The 17,657-nt window shown below is 40.9% G+C and overlaps 1 protein-coding gene across 1 annotated transcript; it reads right to left on the reverse strand.

Moving 5' to 3' along the window:
* Positions 1-823: 823 nt before the first annotated feature.
* On the reverse strand, positions 824-5,984 carry gvin1l2 (GTPase, very large interferon inducible 1-like 2; the record flags this gene model as incomplete). The annotated part of the gene is made up of 3 exons (XM_083886954.1): positions 824-953; positions 1,066-2,636; positions 3,648-5,984. 3 exons carry the CDS (start codon positions 5,982-5,984, stop codon positions 824-826), a joined length of 4,038 nt encoding a protein of 1,345 aa, XP_083743080.1.
* Between the last annotated feature and the right edge of the window lie 11,673 nt (positions 5,985-17,657).

The raw sequence follows: 17,657 nt of genomic DNA on the forward strand, positions 1-17,657 counted from the left end.
GTGGAGAAATCCTTGAAGAATTGGAGTGTTCGTCATTGTGATGTCGCTACTGCTAGGTCCATGCAGTGATGCAATCTGAACCATGCTATTAGTTTACAGGTTTACCTGTGATTGCTAACTTCATATATATATATTTTTTTTTAAATTATGATGATGATGCATCAAAAATAAAAAAAACATCTGCAGTTGGAATAGATAATCAGATTCACAAATGAATGAATGAATCGATGAATGGATTAAAGTAAGAAATAACAAGACTGATTCAAACTAATGGTGTCTGAGATTTCCCATCCTACATTGCCCTCTTGTGGCTCTCACCTCATTTGCCTTTGCCTTTATCTCATTCACTTCACTTCTGTGCACACTTCAGGAATATCAAATGCTAAGTATAGCAGACAATGAGTATTTAAAAAGAGCAAATAAGAATACAATTATTATCACAGTTGTAGTGTTGTTGTCGCTGTCACTTTAATACTTTCCCTTCCTATTGGTGTATTATGTTTCGCTGTTTCACCGGCACGTCCTCCAAGTGAAAATGTAGCATCACAATGTTTATGTCTTCATATAAAACAAGGCCAATGGATGTACTGTGGATATACTGAGTACACACAATATTTTTAATATACTGTATTTAAAAAAATATTATAAAAGACTAAAAACTAAAAGAAATAAAAAAATAGAAAAAGTCAGTTTCCATCATCAATGTTTTAAAATATGGTTCCCAGGAATATTTTTCTGTCAAATATGTTTTGCTCAGTGGTAACTGTAAGTCTACATATACACAGATACACGGTCATACCTGATCTTTATTATCAAAATGTGTTCATAGGTATGCATCCTTCAGACTGATTAAAGCCTCCTCCGCCGTGACCGTATTCCACTCCAGAGGAATATTGGCTGCCATCTCCCCATATTCCCTAAGAAACTTCTCTCTGAACCTCACCAACACATACCTGCAAATGAAAGGTTGTTTAGCTTTTTTCATATGGGCTATACAGAAAATATATACCATGTTATATTGTTGATAATATATATACGTTTTGAACTTATTAAACCCCACAGTACCTCCAGTAAGCACTGGTCATCTGCATGTTTTGGTCCTCAGTGTCGATGGCCCAGTCTGTGTTGAGGGACAGGAAGTTCCTGCATGGCACATATGTACTCTGTGAGTCCTGGTTCTGGACTGAGTCACACTCACTTTCACTTTCGGGGCCACTGATAACGGACACAAAAGGCAGCATCCATTTTGGCCTGTGGAACACAGCTCTGTGAACCCGATGTCCTGTTTGCTCCTCCTCACACGGGGCTCTGCAGAGTGGACATCGCTTATCGCAGCCTCTCACTCTGTTGAAGAGGTTCTGTTTGGGGTCACTCGGAAGGCAACCGAGAAGTTGAGTGACGTCCACATTTTGGGAGAACTCCTGGGCGAGGTCCAATCGCAACGCAGCCAGTAACTCCATCAAATGTTTGACAAAATGATCCCATTCTGTGATGATACTGAAGAGCGGTCCATCCAGAGAGGACCTGGAGACATCCAAATCTGCATCGCTCTCTAAAATGAGGCACACTCTTTCCAGCAGTGGCTTTGTATCGCGTGGCACTCCATTTGTGTCCTCTGCTGTTTGGCTCATTGCTGCTGCAATCTTTCCTACAATTTCTCCAAGTCGGTTTTGCCTCCAAGTATTGATGTCGGTTGATTCAGAGAGGTAAGCCACCAGCGTGTCCTGGACCTTCTTCTGCCTGTAGGTGTCATAGCAATGCAAGTATTCCTGAAATCCTTCAAAACTGTCTTCCTTTATCAGCTCTTCCAGCAAGCTTTGGTTGAAGGCGCGCGAGGACTGATACTGCGGTTGTTTAGATTTGATTTCTTGTACAATATGTGGCCCCAGTGGCCCATAGACGTAGTCCAAAACAGCAGGTTTGAGGACTATGGAGGTGAATGCTTGTGCGACCCTGTGACGTTGGTCTCGCTTCCTGAACTGGTAAATGAACTTTGCCAGATATGTCCCCTTGCTCTTAGTCATGTATGTCAAAAGCTCTCTGTCTTTGGCAAAGCGGTCGTGTACTTTTTGGAAGTCCTGGCACGCCCAGCTACACAGATACACTTTAAGGTCCACTTCGTAAGCTGTTCTGATTTCCATAGACTTTTCCCTCAAAGTTTTTTCAACATTCTCTAAAATTTCAGTAATGTAGCTGTCAGAGAAATTTGCCACTAAGCTTGATTTATCTGCGACAAACTGTTTGTATTCTTCTATCAAACGGCACGCTACCTGTTCAGCCTCTGACTTCTGGAGTTTGTTGTTGTCCTTTTTCGATCTGATGCGGTATCCAAAGTGGTCATCATAAACTTGGAAGCCAGATATCAAGTTTTGGCTAATGTCTTCAGTCTTCTTGATGTGTTTGTGAAGACCACGGCTGATCAGATTCTGCCTCAGGATATTTGTCACTCTTGCAGTTATATTCTCGTTCTCTGTAGGCCTGAATTCAAAGCTGGACAGTGTGGTATTCCATACAGTCTCAAACTCCTCCTCCAGTTGTTCATCCTGTAGGAGAACTTTGGTTGACTTGCTGTTCTCTAGGAGTTTGCACAGCGTGGACTCTTCTTCTTTTTCCAGTAAGGTCTCAAATTTGTTCAGCTGTACGTAAGAACAATGACTCTCACTGGCTGTTGCCAACCTTTGTATTGATTCTTGAGTTACTCGCTCTTGGAGGTCGTCAATATACCACATACAAATTGGCTGTAATGTTTCAAATCTCTCTCTGAGGATGTCATTCGCGATCATATTGGTATCTACGTCTGACTTGAGTTTGCTTAATTCCGTTTTGATGTCCTCTTTGACTTCATCCTTTAACACACTCAGAAGGCCATTCTGGATTTCAGCCTTTAAAGCTCTTTCCTTTGTGGCAAAGATTTTTCTTTCTGCACCCAAAAGCCACCTTTCTGTGTGCTCCAGAAAACTAGCCTCCCACTGAGAAAACTCTATGCAAAACAAAGAAAATGCTAATGCTGTGTTAGTATTTTGCAAGCCAGTGGCAAACGATTCTTTTTTAAGTGCATCCCAAACTGCACTCAAACGAATCATAAATTGTGGCAGACTTGTGGCTTCATATTTAGCTGCCCATTTTTCCAATGACTCAAACACGTTTCTTTTCAACTTCAAAACAGCCTGACCATACTGGCTATCAACTGGATCAGGTGGGGATGCACTGGACCAAGGCCCTTTGATAGAGGCGATGCTGCTTGTGTTCTTTGTTTTGTGCTCATCTGGTTTGTGAGTTCCTTTGTCCTCAGTTGCATCTTGAAGCATCTCACAAACACGCTTTAACTGCGCGGCTAGTAACAAACTGTTTATGTCGTCATCCTGAACCAGGATTTGGCAGCTGGGCACGGGGCCAGATTCTTTTATGCGTAGGAGCGCACTGACAATGACCGTGAAGTCTGTTTCGAACTCAGAACTTGTATGTGAAGCAATATTATGCATTATAACATTGCTCAATGCTGTCGCAACAGTGACCATCTCATTGTCATGGATCCTGGTATTCATTTTGTTGTCCTGTGAAGGTGAGCAGAGACCGTCTACATTGATTAACAGTAGATAATCACACCTCATGGGCTTTCTCAAGGATTGTGGGAGACAGAGGAAAACCATGTACACCCCTCTAGTTGTTCTTTTGTCTCCATTGGGGAATTGTACTCCAAATAATGCCAAGAGAACCTCGGCATTATTTGCATGATGTACTCCAAGATTTGTAACCACTCTGATTTTGGGTTGCTGTGGGAGGCGGCGTTTGAGCTCTCCAAAGACACAGCCCAGCCAGCGAATGGGAATGTTTGAGGCATCTCCATCCATTAGTTCAAGTGGAACCCCGTAAAGGAGCAGGTCTGCAGCTAAACTGGGTAGACGCAACACACTCTGGCTCCCAATGCCAGGGCTGATGTAAGTAAGGTCAAAAACTAGGCCCATCTCACGCAAAAAGTGCTCAAGCCCCAGTGAAGGTGGATCAGGTTCAACTTGGTCCTCTCTATGTTCAACCTGGTCCTCTCTATGTTCAACATGATCAGGTTCAACCTCATCCATCATTACTGGATCTGCTGCTGCTGCTGCTGCTAGTGTTAGCTCGTCTTTACATTTCTGTGTCTCTTGGCGGCTCAAGGGTACATCAGACTCCAAATCACTGTCTTGGTTTTGTTCTTCAAAACAGTTTTCAGTTATGCCTTCGCCTTGAATTGCACCATTGGATAACATATGCAACTCCTGCTCTGGAACTAAATCAACTGTGGACTCAAGATTTTGTAGCGACTGTGGTTCGATACTTTCATGAGCACACTCGGCAACAATATCCTCCATCTCTTGCCCATTGTCCCCCTGTCGATCAGAATCAGTCAGTCCAGCATTTACAGGTTGTTCATCTGAATTCTCGCCTTCAAACATTGACTCTGTACAGAAGCTATCGCTGTCATAGAAGTCATCAATGACTTTCTGATCATGTAAGAGCTGATCTGAATGTTCAGACATACCATATTCACTTTCTGTCTGCGGCTGTCTGAATAGATCATGTGTATTGTTTCCTGTTTCAGTTTGCTTCAGCGTCAGCCTCAGTTTCATCCAGTTCAGGAAATAGGTCCTCTCTACTTTATCCGTTGTGAAAAGCGCATTGGTAAAAATCTTCATCGCTGGGGTCATTTTGTAGCTCTTCAACTCAGCCAAAATAGCTTTCTTTTCTTTTCGCAGTTGGAGGTGAAGCTGTTTTTCTTCTTTTCCCAGTTTACTCTCCTTCTTTTCTATTTCTGTCACTTTGTTCCACAAAGCCCCCTGCAGAGGAAGCTGCTTCTCCTTGAACTGCTCAGGTCCGTCATCCAAACCTTTTAATACTTTCTCCATTGTGGCCATTGCCTTTTTACAGAGTGTCCCTTCATCCAAATTAAAGCCAAACTCCACTGCTATGTTTGCTGCTTCCTCTAGTGTAACACGTTTCAGTTTGTCTGGATACAGCTCTTTCAGTATCTCGCACAACTTATGAGCAAGTTCCTCCTCACTCAAATCTTTCCCTTGCAGCACTGACCCTTCAGGTACTCCCAGGTCTTTTTCAAAGTTTAGACAGGCAAACCCCACAACACTGTTCTCATTTTTCCCAGCGTCCATGTCAACCACTATGAGCTTGCTTGCCATATATTTGTGCGAAGCAAGAAGTTGTTTGTCTTTTTCCCTGAGAGTATCGCAGATAACAATCACAACTGAAGAAGCTTGACATAGAAGGCTGAAGCAATTCTCATGCATGCTAGCATCACCGCGTAGGTTAGCGATGACCATAGGGACAGGGAGAAAATCACTTGAAGTGTCTTCACTGGGGACATACCATCCAATCTCTACCAGGCCACCGGATAGCTTTTGGGGAAGCTGCCCTCCATCCATTCCCCTGTGTACAAATGTTTCATTGCAAGATTTGAGTCCAGTTATAATGCGGTTGAGCACCTGTGACTTGGAGACGCCACAGTGACCAAGTTTCACGCAAGAAACCATCGGCATGCGCGTACTTGCCAGATTGCCTTCTTGAACCTTCTCATTGTGTTCGGGTGAGTGACTTGTCCACTGGCTCACAACACTTCTCATGGGCCAGAGAAGAAAGTGACTTGGTTCTTCAGGAGTTATACTTGGCAGGACTAGGGGCACAGCAAACTGACACTGCACCATGCGCCATGTCATCTCCTGCTGAAGGAAGTTGTTGGCTGACATAAAGACAGCGGAGACTAGATCAAGGGGATTTAAGATGGACTGGCTTTCTCGAGTCAAGCCATTCGGTATCTCAGGTGAATTGTTGGTGTCATCTGGAGCATCACTTGGAGCTTTGCAGCAAGTACTTCTGGCATCTGGGCGAAGCAGCCAAAGACGTTGAAGAAAAGCATTTGGCAGATCTTTGGGCTCTTGAGGAGCTTGAGCCTCCAAAGCCCAAGTGCTGATCTCCAGCATACATGCTGGGTCCATTGGTACATACTTGAAGAATTCTAGGCCCAGGTTACATAATATCTGTTCTCGGAGATTATCAATCGGAGGATCTGGTTTGGGGAATAAAGGTGAAAATTTAGTAGGTACATTAAAAAATGAAACTAAAAATATTGATATGATTTCAACCAGTTAATTGAAAAGTAAAGTTTTATATGAACAGGGATTTTTTTTCTTTCCAAAAGTTATATTGTTTTGATTGGTAAACTTGTTCTCGTTTTATTTCATACTTCAATTATCCAAGGAATTCAAGTTCTGAAGAAGTTTATTCATTTTCACGAAATGATTGGGTTCTGGGTTTGCAGATAGTTGTCAGCTGTTGCATCAGAATAGTATTTTATATATCTATAGATATATAGATATATGAAACGGACCATCCCATGGTGCCATTAACATCAGATTTTTACCCAGATTTGTTTACCCAGATCAGATTCTACCCAGTTAATGAGTGAACATTACGACAATCACTAATGCAATGCTTTTGTCTGAATACATCTCTTTTAGCCTGCAGGGTTTATTCTAATTTTACTCTAATATATTGATTTAATTGTATTCCTTTCAATCCAAAGCAGTCACTGGAGGTTTCTGTAGTGGCCAGTCTGAACGCAAATCTGCTTTTTCTCAATAAACAGACCTCATGAGATGCATAACATATCAGTTATTTTCGTGGTAGTGTACATTTACATTTAAGCATTTAGCAGACACTTATATCCAAAGCTACAAAAATACATCCCAACCCCCCAAATAAAATAAAAGGGAGAAAGAAAAAAAACAACAACATACGTTTCTTCTTGCTGCTTGAGCGTTTAGAAAGCTTTATCGACATGATGGTGAAGCCAGTTGAGTGCCTCTCGCCTCTGTATTGAGTTCTTCTTGACTGGTCAGCCACATCACTGATAGTGTGGCTCGTTGAAAGGAACCCTGTGATTAAAGTTGTAACACAGACATTATTGACGTATACAGGACAACAATCACAAGTATGCTGCAGTTTATTTGGCCTAAAACCATTTTGTTCACATGTAGCGTTTATTTAGTGCTTTCCCATTACAATATTTATGTAAACGTATAACATTTGGAGATGTATAACAGTAACAGAACTGAGGCTGGTTTAATCCACACCTTTATTCTCTTGAAATATTTCACTGAAGAAAGACAAACAATAAAACTTGATAAAAACTATATGTGATGATGATAAAAAAACGGCCTCTCCTCTCTACTTTTAAGAATACTGTTTCTGCTGACAAATGAATGATATTATGTAAAATACAGCAATGGAGAAGTGAAGAAGGGAGAGAAAAAAAGTGAGGAAAATAAGAGAGGAAAGGAAGTGAAGAAGTGAGGAAACCCTATCATGGAACTCACAAACAGCCGTGAGGAAAAACACTGGAGACTAAAACACTAATGGGTGATCTAAACAGGAGATAAAAGAAGGTGAAAGGGAAATGAAAAGCATATTAGAAACAGACACAATGTAATGAAACAGATAAGTGAATCAGCAGTTAAAATAAGTAAGTAAATAGATGAATGAACAAAATAAATAAATTAAGTAAGCATGTTAAAGGAATAGTACTAAAAGAGTACACCTTAATTATAAATATCAGGTTTAAAAGGTTAGTCTTTAATGTACATTTCTGTCATGTTTCTTTCCTTTAGTGCAGAGGTGTCAAACTTGTGCCCGTGGGTCACATGCCCACATAATGGTTATGAGTTATTTCTGTATGTTTTAGTTAATCGTTTTAAATGTGTTCATAGTGTGAACTATTTTTATCCTTCCATATTGAAACAAACACTTTTATTTTGAAATTATCTGAAATATCAACATAAATATTAATATTTTGTATTATATTTTTATGTCTTTTTCTCAAGAGGTTGGACTTTTTTTTTTTTCCACTTGACCGGCCCAAGACCCTCAGTGACTCCCAGGTCATTTAAGTTTGAGACCCCTGAATGAGTGGTTAAATATGAGATGTTATAGATCAAGGTGTTTTTACTTGTGTCATTCATGAAATAAAGGTAACAAGTAATAAGTAACAACTCATAGTTCAATGAATCTGCTATCATCAACCAGCTCAAATTAACATTACTATTGCAATAGTGTAGTAGAATAATGTTCTTACCTTTTTTTTCTCCTCACACTTAGTAAAAGAGGACGTGTATCCACATTGTATCAAGTATCTGTGGGTCTCTGGCCGTCAGGGAAGCTCTTATATCTGTCGTCGTGTCATACGACACATTCCTGTGGTTCTATCTGATCCCGTACTGTACGTACGAAATGAACATCGGTCGCGTGCGTTCAGGCTTTAAGCACCAGACTCACCAATCACCTAGAATCAAGTTAAGGAATGACATTATTGATGAGGTAAAGATTCCTTCAGAGGACAAACCTTGATAGAAAAGTGTGATAACGGCAGGTTGCGTCATTGCCAACACACTGCTGAGACAGTATGTGTACAGGCACCTGTCCACACACTGATCATTGGTTTCAGACAGTGACGCACAGACACACACAAACATTTACATGTGTGTGCGATGTCCGAGATACGGGCCTGTGTCTGATTGTTACAGATAATTACAGACAGACATAATAAGAGAGAGCCTCTGTGGAATGATAGGAATCCTCATTACATAAGTGTATGATTTTGGTCAAGTTCAAAGTTAGTCAGAATATGACTGGATACTTTGCTCCACAAAGGGAGATTTAAGGAAATAAGGAAATGTCTTAGTCATACATTCATACATTTGAAAGGTGCAATTAAAACTTCACTTTTTTGATAAATGCTTTATTGAAAAGTAAAAAACAACAACGCTGATTTAAAGGTGAAGTAAGTAGTTTATAGTGCCATCTAGAGGAGAGGCTGAAATTTACAACAAAGACCTGCTGCTCTGCTCACCCCCTCCCTTCGCTGAGCGCTACGGTATCCTCAGCTGGTCAAATGTCGTCCACGTTGTCTTTCTCCGTGTCAGCAGATGAGGTTCGTGAGGTGAGGGAGAGGGCGAGCTACCGCGGCCGTAGCAGACGAAGCGGAGAGAGAGGAGGCGGGACTTCCGCTACAAGTAAGGAGACGCTTGATTTGTACTCTCGCGTTTGTCCTTAAAGGCTCCGGTAGAAACATGGCGTCTCGCTGATAACAGTGGCTATGCAACCGCGGCCCGCGACCGTGTTATTTTACATGACTTTTTGAAACACTACGAAAATGAAACAAAAACTATTATACAGCGACGAGACAATGCAGGAGCACATAATATGTATAAAAAAGTGGATTTTGGCTTATATTAACCCATAAATACTACACATTGTCCCTTCAAAGGTCCCATATTATGCAAAATAAACTTTTTAATCATTTAAATCCTTATATTTGGGACTCTGGAGGTCCTATCAGTCGGCAAAGTGTGAAAAAAATGACTCAGTCGTGTTTTTGTGGTCCTCCTCAGTCTAAGTACAGGAGATAAGACACGCAATGTTGACTTCCGCACTCATTGGGACGTCTCAAATTCCTGGAATTGTTTTCTCGCGGAGCTCAGCTTTGTCTGTAAAACATGCGAGAGTGCTGGTGAGGGCAACAGTATCCGAAAACCGGAAGTCCACAAAGTCCGCGAAAAGTTCTATTCTTGGCTCCACAGTGCAGCACAGAGTTCTACACAAACCTCCAGCCTCAGAGGATTTATCTGTCCAGTGGATACATGTTATATATGACGGCAATGTGCCTGCTAGAGCCTGCAAATGATCACTTTTCCAAATGCTAACTGCTGTTAGCTCCCAGTAGCCTCTGTGGCTGATGTCATTTCCTGTCCCTTAAGTTTTGTTTTACTTGACATAGGGCGAAATGCAGGGTACACCCTGGACAGATCATCAGTCAATCACAAGGCCACATGGAGACAACCAACCATTCACTCTCACACTCACGGCCAACTTAGAGTGTACAATTCATGCAGAAAGGCGCAGGTCATGAACTCGGGTCTTGTTGCTCCAGGAGTGCAAATCACTCCAAAGTTGATCTTATTAATAGTAAGTTTTTCTTTTTTCTTACTCTACATACGCAAATAAATCCTGATTTGGTCTTTGTTGCTGGAAAGGTGAAGGAACACCTGAGGGATAAACGTTGTGCCAAGGAAAAAGATTATCCCCCACTTCCCTATTTCTGTCCTGCAAAGCTCCTTAGCAGTCTTACCGTCATGTAGCTCTGTGTGTGTGTGTGTGTGTGTGTGTGTGTGTGTTAGTCAGCATGTGATTGTGTTTACTGGACGAGTCCATGTGAGTGGACACACTCATCACTGTGGTCAAATGTCCTTCCCCCTGAGTGGCCTGAGCTCTGTTGCATTCCTGATTGCTGTAGCTGCGTGGACTCATCTTTCCAACAGTGGGACTGAGGAGAGCAGACGAGAAGCAAAGAGAAGAGAACGCTGAGGACGGACAGAAACTAAAGGAACAGCAAGGATGTTGGTCGCCATGCTAACGACCATGTACATGCTGGTCAGAGTCATAGAATCGGTAAGAAGATTGAAAGAAACTGAGATAAGTCAAGTAAATGATAGTATGTAGGCATAAGGAATAACAACTGCATTTTAACCATTAGCTTGCAATTCCATCAGCCAGTATGTTGTCAGGGTCATAAACAAAATGTTTTTATATGAGCATTAAAGTGTTATTATAGTGATGATAAAACAAGCTGCCAGAGTTAAATATAAACCAGGTTCATATTGATGGCATCCAAATGTAATCAAATGTCATGCTGTCATTTTAAATATCACATATAGAGCTGCAACTAACGATTCTGTGTGTAATCGATTAATCTGTCGATTATTTTCTCGATTGTAAGAAAATGTTCAAAAACATTGATCAGTGTTTGTCAAAATGACAATTTTCTTGAATGTCAAATTTGATTCAGTTTTAATGATTTCTTTGTTATGTGGAGAAAATATTCACATTTAAGAAGCTGAAACAATCAGAAATCTTGTTTTAATAATGAAAAAAGCTTTAAACCGATTAATCGTTTCCCTTTTTCTTGTACAAGTATTTGTAGGTAAAGTGGCGGATATATGACGGACGTCACCTCTGCAGTGACCGTGTTCTCCTGCTCTCTTTCAGATAGGAGTACGGTTTGCACGACAACAGGATCCTTTACCTTATATGGTGTCACAGCCTTTGCCTTGGCAGGTTCACTCTGTGTCACACAACCGGAGGAGCAGCAGCAAAGCAGACGAGGTTTGTCATCACGAGAGAGACAGCGGGCCTGTGATTGTTGTCGTACATGAAGTCATGAACAGTGATGGAAAAGTTACAGGCAGACAGTGTAGCTGGGAAATGTCTATTTTACTCATGGATTAGCGTTTTTTTAATCTTCTGTTATCTAATGGTCAGACAGTGCACGTGGAACGTGGAGCAGTCAAACCTGACTCAGCATGTGAGCATGTAAGCTGGTCTCAGAAAAGGAAAAGCAGAGAGATGTGATTAACACATTAACAGAGAGGACTTTTAGTGAATCTGAAACATCACCACCCATAGAATAGAATAAAATAGTGTGTTCAGTTCACCTAAGTCAAGACAGTTTGACAGTGACCCATCATGCACCTTGAAAGTGAGGAAGCTAAATGTCACTAATGTAGCGGAAATAATTACATAATTTTTCAAAATGGCTGCTGTGCAACTGCTCCTCACTGAAAATAATCACTTTTTTTACATAGACTAGTGCAGTGCCCTTAGGAAGTATGTATGTGCCCTTATTAGGAAGTATGTATTCCTATAGTAGGAGCTGAAGAAGAGGCTACTGGTGTGGATGACAGTCACAACCGCTATCTACGCTAATGCTAAGCCAAAATTAAAACATTTGCGTTGTGCCTAATGAGGTTGCACAGTGTTTATATTATGTTAGCCCTACGCTAATGCTAATAGTAGCCTCGCTAGCTTACCTTTGGAAACAGGTTTGCCAAGTTAGCCGCAAAGTAGTAGCATGCTAATGCAAAGTAAATATCTGCTCGCGTATTGGTGAATGGACACCGACTTTGTCGTTTCAGTATAACACCATGTTCTGCGGTGAAACGTTTGAAAATGTCTCACCCACCACCGTGAGGACAGTCTCTTCACTAACAACCTTCCCGCTCCAGACAGCGCAGCTGCTGCTGATGAGCCGCTGCCTGCCTGGTTTAGATGATAACTCAGCGAAAGTGCAGCATAATAAATCAGTGGAAATTAAAATTCCTCAAAAAAATGTAAAAATCAAGGATGCACACCATCGGGCCATGCTCAACCCATATCCAAAGTCTGAATGCGATCTGAATAACGGTCAGTGAGATATTCCTGTCACAGGCACACAGACACAACTTGCTTTATAGATAGATAGATATACTTTCATACTGTATACATGTTCCACTGTCCACAGTAATGTGGCTGCTACCCAACATTTAACTTTGCCCTCTTTAACAAGAAAAACAGGTCAGTCGACTCAAACCTCAGGTGTTGTCTACATAAGAGCACATATTTCACATGTCCTCGGCTTTTCACGTATAATTAATGTGCAACAAAGAGTAAGGAGGACAGGAGGACTGTGGTGGTTGAGAAACAATGTTGAGGGTAATATAAGATGTGAAGTTGAGAGAACAGTACACAAAGTCACATTTGAATCACTTACTTCTCTGGTAAAGAAGGAGAGAGCAGAGGTCACGGATGAGGTCATGACTGCGGTGTGTGAGACTCACTGAGCAAAAGGCCGTGAGTCGGTCCAGTCCTCGGCCTGCAACTGCAAGACCTGTAATCCCAATTAAGGGGATCAGTAATTGAGGTCATTGAGTGAGTACATGACCTGTCATTTTTGAACAGCACATTCTGTACAGTTGAGTTGTGCCTGTTTACACGTGTCCAACATTTGTGCCGACAGTGGCATGTGAACAATGTCTCCATATCAGATGGTTTCATCGATAATTAGCATACCTGAGTGGTATCTGATGCGTCTGGCACACAATCCTCACCAGTGACTCGGTGCCTCAGAGTGTGTACTGGTCTGAATGCGTCCTCTAACGCAGGCGTTCTGTTTCAGTTCGATGGCTTCAGGAGGAACAGTGTGTACAGAAAGAGTAAGTACTGTCGAATGCTCCCACTTTCAATTGAAGTCTATGAGACTCATACGAGTCAGATTTTAAATCAGAATAATAAGTAAACCATGTGTTTGGACTCAATCACTGCTACAGACTTTGTCTCCATGGCTATTGCCTCTACCTGTCTGGCTATCCCCTGTGTCCTGTCGTGCTCAGACTCCAACGCCGGCAACGGGACGTGCCCTCATGCCGCCGCTCGTCCACTCAGCCCAGTGCAAGTTGAGAAGGCCGCTGCGACCATCCAGAACCATTACAGGAAGTTCCAAGAGAAGAAACAGAAAAACGGCAAGTAGGCGAACAGAGAGAGGGATGATGGTGGTACAGGTACAGGTACAGGTACGGCAGGGACATGCACAATCCTACATGGATAACAAAATGTACATAGATCCAAACCTGTAAATAAACAGATAAAAATGGATTAGTGACAGAATGTTCAGTAATATCTCACATGTCAAACAGCTGCTGCTGCTCATAGAGGATTAAAAAATTCTATGTTGATTGTGTCCAACTGCAATAAGAGTGGCTGTTAGAGTGCAAGTTTGTTGTAAATTCAATAATGTGTAACACTGTGGATTTATTTATTTTAGTAATAAAAAAAATCATTGCGGTGTATATCTTACCTGGAATCCCAGATGAGAAAGAATGGAGACGGCCATGAGCGTTCATAAAAAGATAGCTTTATTGCACAAGGTGTTGAGTACTCTTTTTCTGTTTTTGTTTGTTTTCATAGAAAAGAAAATGTAGAGTTAAACACAAGCAATTTGCAAATTGAAGCAATGTTTTCCCCATAAAAACAACCTCTGCATTTATTTTTATTTTATTTTTTTTGTAATGTTTTAATTGTTACCCCCCCCCCCCCCTTTTTTCTTAATTTGCTCAATTCACCGTGTCCCTTTGTCTTTTATAACCAGCAAAATTTCTTCAGAACATGCAATGCTGCTGTCCTCCCCCCAAAAAAGTGGAATTAGAAAAAAAGGCAAAATCTGTGACAAAGTAAAAAAAAAAAAAAAAAGAATAATAATAATTAAAACAAACAAAAGATAATGCAACCAAATGTCCTGTGAAAGGAGAAATCAACATTGGTAACTATTCATGGTCCACTCTGACATAGTTCAACTGCTCCATATATCAAGATAAAGGGTGTGTGTGTGTGTGTGTGTGTGTGTATAGTTATATAATTTTAACTTCTTTTCTGTTTCATTACAATAACGTCAGTTATTCAGAGTTTACATTGTGCCCTGGTTTCTAGTGAAGATGTCGAAAATAGTACTCATTTATACAAAACACTTTTCTATGTACACAAGTCTATTATGGAGTACAGGTGGGCAAAGGGGTACAGTGTGTGGGGGGGGGGGGAAGGGGGGAGACATCTGATTGGTTGGACAGATGTGGAAAAGGAGGGGGTGGGGTTGGGGAGGGGGGGGGATAGCGTGTGAAGTTGTCCACACAAACACAGACTGAGTGAAAGTTTGAAAGTATGTTTTCCTGCACGTTGAGAGGAAATCCACCAACGTCACCACAGTAAACTGCAGAAATGGGTCAACAACACTTTTATGTCATAATAACTTTTTCTTTCTCTCAGTTTAAAGGTCCAAATCACTCACCGGTACTTCAATACATCAAAATTGACACAGAAGGATTGAAAATCCTGAAATACTTTTAGATTTAAATGCTGATAAAGTATGAAAAAGCATAAAAAAAAGTAATGTGACAGGGTGGGATATTCCCTTAAAGGCAGATGATACTTTGGTCAAACTGACTGCAGATCTGTGTTTGGAAACAACTTTACAGTAGAACTGTGGGGAAAAGCAGGTTAGGCAGTTTATTTAATCACTCCATCCAATATCCATACAACTGGAGTAAGGAACCCTCTGTGTTTTTGGTTTCTAAAAAAAAGTCCTGTCCTATTTTTCTCTTTTTGCATAACTTGGAATGTAAATGAAAATGTAAAATGGAAATTAAAAAATACATTTCTATTCTGACTACATGGGGTGGGGGATGTTGAAGTTTTATGAGCAGTTTTACTTTGTTTGTATGATCGTTGGCTTTCAGTCCTAGAGTTTGGGGAGAACTTGCTTTGACAGAGATAAGAAACAGAAGTCTGTGTGTGTATCTGTTTCTCTTCGTTCACCCATCGTCAGAGAATGGCGTTGAGTTTGTGAACACACCTTTGGAAGGTACAATACAACATTATTACAATAGGCTCATTGACTGTATAGGCTGTTCTCGTTTCACTTGTTTTCTTTTTCAACACCACACACACACACACACACACACACACACACACACACGTTCTCTGCACTGAGCCGTCGAACCACAGTTCACCAGCGACACAATCTCACACTAGAGTTTGACTTGACTGTGCTTGACCTTTCAGCTGCTGCCTGCTGTAGCTGGAACATTTTTACAAAAATCACAAGCGAGTCATTGTATCACCGTCACCACGTCATTTTCTTTCACACCATCTTCCTTTCTCTCCACCGTCTCCTGTCCATGGTTGTGCTACCCGTTTAACCTTCTTTTTCCTTCCTGCGTTTATTTTTTGTTGTTTCTCTTTTTTTAACTCTGAGCGATTGTCTTGTGATCTTTTATATATATTTTCAATTAGAACAGTTTCTATATTTCTCTGCTTTTTTCATTATTCATATATTTGCTATATATTTGAATAGAAATATATATGTACATACTTTTGAAAACAAACATATATATCATATCTTTTCATTTTTTTTTCTATTGCGAGAGCCCTGATTTTACATTTTTACCTTTGCAAAACATTTGGAGCAACTCTTGTTATTTTTTGTTGTTTTTTTTTTTTTTTTGGAACAATCTTTGTAATGGGAATAAGCTTTGGGAGCAGAAATGGGAGAAGAAGAAAAAATAAATAAACAAACAAATACAGTACTATTTATAAAGCTAAAATTAATTTCCGTGAGGTGGAGGGACTTGAAAACACATCTGTTAGTTTCTAAAGAAAAATCTCATCTCTTCCGAGTTGTACCTCCCCCTTCTTCCTGTTTCCCAACACGATTGCAAATTCTATTAACACTTGATCTAGCCGTCTATAATCTCAAAAGTCATCGTCCGTCCATAAATCCGAGTTTATGTTTAGCTTCGTCTCTATAAATGTGCTGTTTACTTGTCCAGCAACAACCCACTCAAGTTGTCTTTGAAAATCAAACAGCAGCATTTCTGCCCGTCTGTGCATATAGGACCTCTTCTCTCAGACTGTCTTCAATATCTGGCCTGTAAAGGCAGCACTAGGTCACAGTGACACTGTATGGATATGATGGGAGGGGGCTGGCTGGGGATATGTGAGGGGTCGGGGAGGATGGAGAGGGATAGAAAAGGTAAAATTACTCAAAAATAATAAAGATATTGTGGCACCAGGATGAATATATAAAAGGGCCTCCTCTGGTTTCAAATCAGCATCATCACCGTCCCAAAATCCTCTTTCATTGGTACAAAATGAACACTAGGGGGTGGTGTTCAGTCTCGATACAGATCTGTCCACTGTGTTGTTGTTGGTGTGTGTGTGTGTGTGTGTGTGCCTGCCACATGTACACATATACATATTTACACACTCACTCTCTCTCACGCGTGCATGCACACACACACACGCGCGCAGGCTTGTGAAGGTTTATGTTACTTGGATCCATCCTAACTTTTTCTTAGTGCACATGAGATTATATTCCCATTGTCAGAGAGAAATAAAATAAACATTTAAAAAATAAAACGTTTTGGATTCATCGTTCACATGATGATGCTCGACATTGTTTATCTGCTCGGTTTTTGAGTCTGTTTATAAAACCATCAGTTAAGACCACTATATGCTGTGTCATCGTCATTGCATGTATAAGAAAATTGCCCATGTCTCAAAACTGGACAGTCATTTCACTGACTTTTATGTATGAATCCGTGGTGGAATAAGCTCTCAGAGCCAGTGTAACCCACAGGCTGGTGGTGTATGCATACAGTAAAAGCATCCCGCCATGGCACAATACTGTGATATGAGCTCTTCTTCCATCACAGACCAGAAAAGCAACAAATTAAAAGAAAGAAAGAAAAAAAACTTCAACACACATCTGTGTGAAAACTCAAGCAAACCTAGTTTTCATTCTACCGCTGTCTTGATGCAGAAGACATCAGAGACAGTGTGTGTTAGAAAGTATTTTGTGCATACAGTGTCCTTACTTGAAAAGTAAAAGATAAAAGTGAAAAGATAAATCATTTATGATTTGGCAAAGTGATTTCCAGGGTGATGAAATAAGAGCAAGAAAGATGACATGATAATAATAATAATAATAATAATAATAATTATAGAAAGCAATCAGGCAGAAAGGAAGGCAAACCCCTGTGCTGTGGAGAGCCACCTCTGACCCCTTCATACAGTAGTGTCGATGGGAACCCAACCAGCCCCCTGCAGCCCGGCACAGCGCAGGCCCTGACGGCTCAACTGTGCATTTGTGTGTTCCTCAGCTCGCTTTTTCCACAGAGGCTCCAGGCAAAATGCCAGTTTTGACCAGCAGTCTTTAAAGAGTTACAGTGACAGGCCGCGGTGATGGCAGG

Source organism: Microchirus variegatus (assembly GCF_963457635.1).
Source record: "Microchirus variegatus genome assembly, chromosome: 3".
In the NCBI taxonomy this organism is placed as follows: domain Eukaryota; kingdom Metazoa; phylum Chordata; class Actinopteri; order Pleuronectiformes; family Soleidae; genus Microchirus; species Microchirus variegatus.